The sequence below is a fragment of the Thunnus albacares genome, chromosome 15, assembly GCF_914725855.1.
Source record: "Thunnus albacares chromosome 15, fThuAlb1.1, whole genome shotgun sequence".
Classification (NCBI taxonomy): Eukaryota; Metazoa; Chordata; class Actinopteri; order Scombriformes; family Scombridae; genus Thunnus; species Thunnus albacares.
Window position 1 is genome coordinate 1,922,784 of NC_058120.1, and position 9,191 is coordinate 1,931,974.

A 9,191-nucleotide genomic window follows, 5' to 3' on the forward strand; every position below is an offset into this window, starting at 1 on the left:
ACACCATCTGCCTATGATCTATATTCACCTTCACCCAGCCCTTTTGTACTTTTTTCTGCTGCACACATATGAACTAAAATGGCAGGTTTGCTTAGAGATGCCCTTTATCTTTACATTTCATTACATTCATCCGGTAGACAGCTTTGTCTGACTGTTTTGACAGTTTTGTGATATTGGGCGATATAAAGTTAAACACTGGCCAATATGCTTAGTCCCCTCTCTCTTCTTCTCAGCAGACATTCACCCTGCAGCACCTTTTTTGCTTTTGAACTTCCACATCCCACACTTGCATGCATGCTTTCACCTCTGATGTTACTGGCCTACAAACACTATTGTTTGTTTGTGTTTGTGATTTTTTAGTTTTTAATGAATTACTTAGGTTTGAAGTATAACTTCTGCATGAACTCCCTCCTTGTGACCCTCCTCCCTCCAGTGCGACAGCAGTAGTGGAAGAAGAAAAATGGCAGAAAAAAAATGGAAGAGTAGAAAATATGAATGTAATTATTTTTTGTTTATTTACAAACAGTAGTACTTGGACTATAAAAGAGTGATAAATATACATGATGTAAACAACAAATAGACTAGACTGCTAAGTCAAACAATATTTAAGAGTTTCCCTCATCCTGACATTCCTACTTTTACATTGGTTAATAATGTCCTACATTTACCAGAATGCATTTCTACGACCCTCAGACAGCAGGTAAGGCTGAATGGCAGCATGCCCACAATGCACCACTGCCTGGAGAAAGGAAGACCTGCACATAATATCACCTATAACTAGTTAGGTATCTCTTGAAGTAAATCAATGAAAATATGATTACAAAGTTATATGATCAAGTTAAAATATGATCAGTGATGGCTGCTCTTTATGGATGTAAAGCAAGACTGTATAATGTTTGCTAAACAGTGTCTACTGTGGCCTCAAGTGGGAATTACAGAATAATGGCACATTGAGTTGAGAGGGAAGCTGTGTCCAAAATCACTATATTTACTTTCGGCCATTTTGTTGAGTTGTTAGAATGATCAGTGTAAAGTTTATGCACTAAATATTGCCTCCAAATATGTCCACAATGGACGGAAAAAGTAGTGAACATAGCATGTGCACCACTTAAAGTGCTTTTGATAGCTGTGAAAATTACAATTATGTTCCATTACAACATTCCAATGATGACACAAAATGATTATGATGTATAAGTGTCTGTAATATCAATTTATTACTTACTATTGTGTAAAGTCATGAGTGTTATTTATTATAATGAATGAGGGAGTGACCACAGTTCTGTAATAAATGGATCAGTGTAAAATGGCAGCACCGGAGAGAAGTAATTTCTCTTCTGAGGGACAGGATGTTTACAGTTAATATTTTAAACTACATAAACTTGATTGGCATAGTATTCAGGATCATAGTAATTTCGATCCCTAGATCTAATCCACTCTTCCCACTGGTCCTGGTATTCTCTGTTTCTCTTGAAACCTTGTTTGTATGCAGCCATCACACTCTGCAGATCTGGAGAGGTAAGATTCTCCATCATCCTGGTAAACTGCACAATCAGCTGTGGATCAACTGTTGGTGGAGGGCGTGGCTTCTTCTTGACTACAAGGAAAATTGGACACACAAACAACAACATGTCATTAAAAATACTTTATTCCTGTGTAGTAAGCAGGGATATTTGACTGACCTGTGTAACTGTGTAGGCACTCAGATTGGTACAGCAGACTGCACTTAAAAGACACTTGAAACTTTGCAAGCCTACAGTCACATCCCAACTGCTTTAACACTGTTAAAAATGTCTCTACTATGACAACAGTAAAGTATACTGAGAGGCAGATTTCATGGCCTTTTTGTGCTGCATTTCAGGCACATGACACAACTACAGATGCATGTAGTGTACAGATATTCTGTGTGGTACTCAGCTTTATGCCTACATATTTATTTATTTTAATGTACGTTGTGAAGTAAAGAGACTGAACTACACTTTCAGTGTATTCTGTATTCAGAAAACACGCTTGTTAATACACAGAATTTGAATTAATTAAATTTGTCTCGTGTTTTTTGTATGGGTTTTAAGACTGGTAATAAAAATAAGAAGTCTTACCACATTTAAGCAGAAACATCATTCCACAAGAAATCAGAATGACCATAGAAACCACAGAGCAGAATCCAGTTATTATAATAAGAATATCCCATTTGTATAAGTCATAAACAAGGTGTCTGCCATCAAGGGTACTCCCATCTGAAAAGAAAGAAGATTCTGAAAACATTCTGACCACTGAGGTTAGCCATCATGTCAGTGTAGGTATTTACAATCCTTAAAACTATGATTAAGAGAACTCTAATGCCAAAAATCATACACAATACCACCAGAACAGAAGGTCTGAAGGGAATTCACTTTTAAAAAAAATACAACCAGTACAGTGTGCATATATTTCCCACACACCATCACCAGTTACATCATAAATTATTGGTTTCACATAGCATCATGTAAATCTATGTTACCTTTAATTTTTCTCAAAATACCATTTAAAGTATTTACATTTTTTGTAATTCTGTGATTAATTTGAGATTGAACAGATTGAACACTTCAGGAAATAAATTACGTCTCTCATATCCCCTTCTATCCTACACTTTGTTATCATTCCAAATCAATCACATGTTCCAGATCCTATTCTACGCAACTGCATAAAGGAACAGTTCACTTTGCTGAGAAGTCCTATTCTCAGGATCATCAGTAAGTCTAATTTTTCTGGTATCTGATACTGAAAAGACTGATCCACACACTTAGCAATTCCCCATATCCCCTTCAGTTTGGACATGAAGGGGAGATTGGAAATCGGTCGATAAATCAGATATGAGCTGAAGATATGAACCAGGCAGCACCAGCTTCTGACAGAACACAAAGTGTATATACAATAAAGCCGTTTCCTCCCAAGGTTAAATGCTTAATAGGATATAGCATTTGAACTTGGAACACTTTTTCTGTGTGTACATGCTTACAATTGGTCACAGTGTCAGAAAAATACAGCATACATTTTCATTCATTGCTATTCTGACAACAAATCTATCTTTCTTAGAGTCATATAGTAAAGAATTTGAGATTAGTTTTGATTCCTCTTTTACCTTAGAGCCACATATCCAGTATGTTACAAAATCTAACTTTTTTCATTTACAGAGCATAACTATAAAATCATTATTCATGATACTCATCATCTTCCATAGCATATTGATAGTTATCTCACCCAAAACCTTTAAAGCAAAATCACTTCAGAACCTTTATAATGGACTCTTGTAAACCATTATTTTTAAGAGGTCTAACTAGATCTATATTTGATTAATTACCAGTTTATTAGATGCACCTGTAGAATCTATGGTAATTCAACCCAACTGCAATAAATCCAACCTTTGTAAGAGTTTTAATAAAATAGAGAGTATAGTTTACAGCATATGGCTGGTAGTATGGTGTATATAAAGTAGGTAACCTAACCTAAACCGTAGGCTACTATGCCATGCACAGATACCGGTAAAAAAACAAAACAAACAAAAAAAAAAACAAAAAACAAAGGCACTGAATGCTGGCATGTTGTCACTGAACATAATCCAGGGTTTTGCATATTTGTTCAATATCAATGTTTTATCAGTCATTAGTGTCAGGATTTATAGAATACTGAGAAAATATTAGAGAGATGGAATTTCAGAAACACATGTCTATTCATTTGTAAAATGTCAAAGGTCTTACCCCAAAAGACAGTGATGTTGTCACCTCCAGTTTGTACTGTGCAGCCGTAGGTGTTGGTCTTTCGTCTCAGTGAGATCTCAGCTGTCAGTCTAATGATCACTGATCCATCTCCAGAAGGCAATGGTCTAGTCACTGTGATCCAACGGGCCCTGGAAACCCCGTCTCCAATCAGATGCACCGAGCTCACTGATTTGTCGGTACTCGTCACATGACATCTCAGTAGTACCTGGTCTTTGTTAGCAGTGGGCTTTGCAAAAACATGCAGTTCTGGGGGGAATGAAATAATATATCAGCATTATATACCATTAAAGAAGTGTGTGTGTGTGTGTGTGTGTCTACAATATGTCCCTAAAACCAAACAACAAAAGGACCTATACAAGCATTTTCTACTCTGTCACACCTCATCAAGGCTCAGTTAGGTTTAGACACAAAAATGACTTAGGGTCACTGTTATAGGTTCATCCATCAACCCCATGGATGTTGGGGTTTCCATACGAAACAAAGTACATATACTTCTTAATGATAAAAACACCCGTGAAAGTGAAACTCGAGTCAGATCTGACACAACAATGAGAAGCTAAGCTAGTAGAAAACAAGTGGAAGAAGAAGAAATAATTTGCTACAGTTCAAGAAGTTATATCTGACAGTGGACCATACTGAAGTTTTATGGATTATCCAAGGTGCACAAAATTGAGTTGCGTATCCACTGTCTCCAGCATTGACATTCTGTCTGACCATTTATCATACAACTAAAATCTTTGCTAATGTCATTGGGCTCTTGGTGGGATGAACAGAACATCATGTTAAGGAAGGTTAAGGAAATACTGAAACACTGAAGTCGGAGTTGAAGTAGAATGTCAACACAGAATGAAGTCAAAGAAGCATATGAATTGTAGAGTAAAAGATGAAAGCAGTTCAAACATCAGTTAACATGTAAGTGGTAGATTAATTTAGTAGATTAATTTTTAGTTGAAGAGTAAAAGTGGGTTCAAGTGTCAATTGGCATGTAAGAGGTGAAAGCAGTTGAAGTGTTAGGGAAAGTGTAAATTGTAAAAGCACTGAGAATTTAATATGAAGTGTAAATTAATGAGGCAGTTGAATCTCCTGTGAAGCTGAAGCTAACAGTGAGTGTGATTTCACTCACTCTAGGTTTGAACATTCCACACAATACACAACAATGTTAACATCTGAGAAGGCCTTAAAAGATCATAAAACTTAAAGGGTAACTACACACTCAACTTCTACTAGCTCCCTCCATCCCAACAACAATGCAACAGAGGACTGGAGGGGTACAACTGTAGGGCCTTGTGGCTATGTAGTGTGTAACACGGATGCTGAGGGGACACCAACTGACCACTGCTCAGTGCAGCATGACTTGAGATGCAGCGTTTCTGACAAAAAATATATACATGTTTGTGTACATATGTATATTTATCTGGACTGCTCCAGCTCTCACCTGTATTTTGCTTTATTGGTCTTAATTTGATCATCTGGATCATTTGTGGACATTGATATCTGATGAAGCCTCTAAATACTGAATTCCTTGCTTTGTTATTGTTCCAGAGATGTTCAACATATTTTGCAGAGGGAGACTGGGATGTCCACCTCTGGGATTCAGGGTCAAAGCTTATGAAGTCGCTCCCATTCACTGCCCAGCTTTCAAAAGCAGAGACAGTCTCATTGGTTGACTGGATGCAGCCACGCCGCCGTTGCACAATATCTAGGAAGTATAAGATTCATTAGTTTTTGTTGCATAATATCAGTCACCAAAATGTGATCAATATCTCACAGAAAGTTATTTGGAAAACTTACACACTGAGCTGTTGATGTATTTTGGAATGTCATAGAGTGTTTCTAAAATATCAACAATTGCATTATCACAGCGTGGGGATAAATGTTTGGATTGCAGGGATTGTTTGAACTCTTCTTTCTTGGTCAGGCTGTCACAGTGAGAGATTGGGGTTCCATCAAATACAGTTAGTTGCTCAGTTAATGGAGGATCTCCAGTCCTAACACGTCCTGTAGACAAGAACACCAGAGAGTGGGAACCTGAAAAAGAAAAGATATTTGAACAATTGAAACTCAGACACCCTGATTATCTGTGTTAAATGCACTGACACATATTGATTGAATTCATTCAGTGATGTTTTTAAGGTTTGGGCTTTATCTTGAGGCCATGACACTGGACTGAATGTTTACCATTGATCATACTGTACACAGGTTTGTAGTCTCTCTGAGGACAGTCCACTGTAATGAGCAGGACCTCACCAGGGGAGTTTTCTAATCATGTAATGATGTAGTGAGCAGATTGTTAAGTAAAAATTGGTAAAATAGTGTAGCTGATAGTAAACAAGTTCTTGTGATCTTCCTCCAAAGCACACAGCACATACTGCTATCAACTGGAGCTCACAACAAGACTTGATGCTTATCAATCAAAAGAAAAATAAAATAGTTCTACAGTCAAGAAGTGGGTCATTTAACCTTTTAAAATCCTTAGGCCAGTTGTAATCGGTAGCATCACACAGTAATGAGTCAAAGCAATTGGCACAGTTTGGCCAATGGGAGATGACTGGAGAGGTTCAGGGACAGCAGTGACACCACAAACTAAAAAGTCCCTAGCTCCCATAAGGTTAGGCCTAGAGGTCTGGAATATTATACAGGTTGACAAGATGTAGACGCTATGTGGTGTTCTGCATAGTTCTGGGATAAAAATTTTCTAATTATTGTTATTCAAATATGACTCATTGTAGACGAGGACCAAAACACTTTTTTGAGCCTTATTTGAACTGATGTAGTTTTGTTTGTGTTTCAACTACATGCTAAACAAACACATTTCCAGAAACAAGAAGAAAAAACCCCCAAACAAACAAAGAAAAACACTGGAAGTTGTGCAACACATTTACTAATGTTGTAGATAAAGAACATTACTGACAGCACTCTTACATTCCACTCCACTGTTGTACTGATCATTTTGCAAAGGTAAAAGACATTAGTCCACCCACCCATCTACCCCCTTCTTTTCCTAAAGGGGGCTGAATTGCTGCTGGATATTCAATATATACACACAAGACAGCAGGAGAATTTTTCCTTAATTTTCTGTTATACACCACAGTTAGTTTGGCACATAGTCCTTTAACAGAAACAAACACATTACTGAGAAGGACTATAGCAAAACAGGTTTTCAAAACACGTCAGTGGGCAGACTGCCATGATATGTATCACACACTTACGCTTTCAATTTGGATTTCATCATATATGATTCATATCTAGGCCCCAATCAGACTGTCAACATAATATTCATGAAGAACACCATATGTGCTCACTGTCATACCACTCTGAACACAGCCAGTCATCTGATCTATGAGGATAATACAGTCCCACATTTAAGCAAAGTGAAGCACTAATTGTACAATTCTGAGCTTAGCTCATACTTGTGTTTCCATTTTTTCAGCTACTTTATACATCTTCTCCACTACATTACAGAGGAAAAATATTGTACTCTTTACTCAGCTACATTTATTATGTATTTATAGGCCCTAGTTACCAGTTGCTTGCAGATTATTATTTTGTATAAAAACATCTGATGACAACAGTGCCATAATATTATGAAACTGATTTTTGCTTCATTATGAGCACCCAGAGATCAAAATACAGATCAACTTTTAAAATATTTTAAATCCATCTTGATTCTTTGTCAACACATTAATTACAGTCAGCAGGATGTAAGATTGCAGTACCTTCATGCTCATGTTCACACACTTATAAGAACATTTCTCCATGGTGGACAAAAACTCCACACAGTACCTTTAACGACAGACCAAAATCATTTCTTCAGTGTTTCTCTAAAATACTAAAAAGAATTCTTTTTCATCTGAAACTCTATTCTTGGTGCAGCTCAGGGGCCTCCAGCTCATTTTTGTCCCTTACTGGATGAATACAGCCTGAGCAGCACAGTAGAAGGTAATTTTCATGGCTTCAGTTGCCAGAAGCGCAAACACACAGATCTCTCCAGAATCAGAAAGCACTTGTCTGTATATATGCTGAGTTTTGCCTCTTTCATTTTGCTGTACATTTTTATCTCCTGCAGACTCATAAAAGTGCATCAAAATGCAACTTAATGTGATTAAGGCAAATTAATATGTGGTAAGGTTTTTACTTTCAGCCTTTCAAAGTTTAGTTTTATGATTAATGATGAGAATCACATCTCATAAATTAACATCAGAGTCCAACCAGTTATCATCTACATGTCACCTGGGGTTTTGCTGAAACATCAATACTTGGTCTGGTCTGTTTTACATACCAGGCTGACAACATATTTCCAGGTTTCATAGTCATTTGTCTGTACAGCAGTCATGATACTGTCTGAAGTCCTTGTTCCTGCGTATTTATACTTTATACTTGATTACAACTGCACCATGAAGTTTCTTCTTTGCATGTCAATGTCAATAAATCCAAGAATAATCAAGTTAGTACAGTGTTATCCTTAATGCAAACATCTTCCCACCTACTTCCATACAATTCCAAAATAAACTGATAAAGTGCCATGGATGCTATGTGACATGCAAATTATACACATATCTATTAAATTCACAATTAGGATTTAAGTTATTGCAGCAAAGTAGTTTGATCTCCGTACATCAATCACATCTCAGGACTCTCAGACAAATATGGTTCTCTTGACAACATGCAACACAGGAAAAGGTAACATGACAAAGCATTTGCTTTAGTGAAATCAGCAATACCACTGTGTAAAAGAAGTCCTGCATTTCTAATTTAAAGATCCTGCTCTGAGATCAGTTTAAGAATTACAATTTCCTCTAAATACAACTTCTACTAAGTCTGAGACACTACAGTCTTGTCTTAAGTCGACTGCTACAGTTCTGTCTTTACACAGTATGCCTCAATTCTGCAGTAGCACTGATGAAATGTCACTCACCACATCCAGGTTTCAGACAGAAAGACAGAAAGAGAAAAGAGTGAATTAAACGTTTAATCCACTTCATCTGCATCCTGTGGCACCATCGTCTTGCTTTTCAAAAAGAGTGAAAGAGTACACAGTCAATCTGTCATTTGTTCACCACTGAGTTTAACTGAACAAACAGGATAAACAAGGGAGGGAGGAACAGACATGATGTGCTCATGCTGCCACTGTTCAACCTGCTGACAAGCTGGTATGCAGGTGTTGAAAGACAGGTTCACAGTTTTTTAACACAACACAGTACACATGCTCTTATGAGAGATAAAAGTGTTAATGGTCACTGTAATCATCTCTGTCCTAGAAATTCCACAGTTCTTGTCAGCAGGACCACCAGGAACCATTATAGTTCAGTCAGGACACTCACATCATCAAGGTTTTAATCATTTAGTGCAACAACATGCATTTTAGTTTGGCTCTCTTCAGATGATGTTCTGGAACAAATCTGATCAAGCTTTTTTTTTTATTTACATTTTTAATTT

At 37.1% G+C, this 9,191-nt stretch overlaps 1 protein-coding gene across 1 annotated transcript; it reads right to left on the reverse strand.

The window, feature by feature from the left end:
- Nucleotides 1-659: 659 nt before the first annotated feature.
- Nucleotides 660-5,780, reverse strand: LOC122998769. The gene is made up of 5 exons (XM_044375758.1): nt 5,547-5,780; nt 5,191-5,454; nt 3,735-4,001; nt 2,097-2,234; nt 660-1,594 (listed from the first exon to the last, which is right to left on the reverse strand). Exons 2-5 carry the CDS (start codon nt 5,231-5,233, stop codon nt 1,365-1,367), a joined length of 678 nt encoding a protein of 225 aa, XP_044231693.1. The 5' UTR covers nt 5,234-5,454; nt 5,547-5,780; the 3' UTR covers nt 660-1,364.
- Between the last annotated feature and the right edge of the window lie 3,411 nt (nt 5,781-9,191).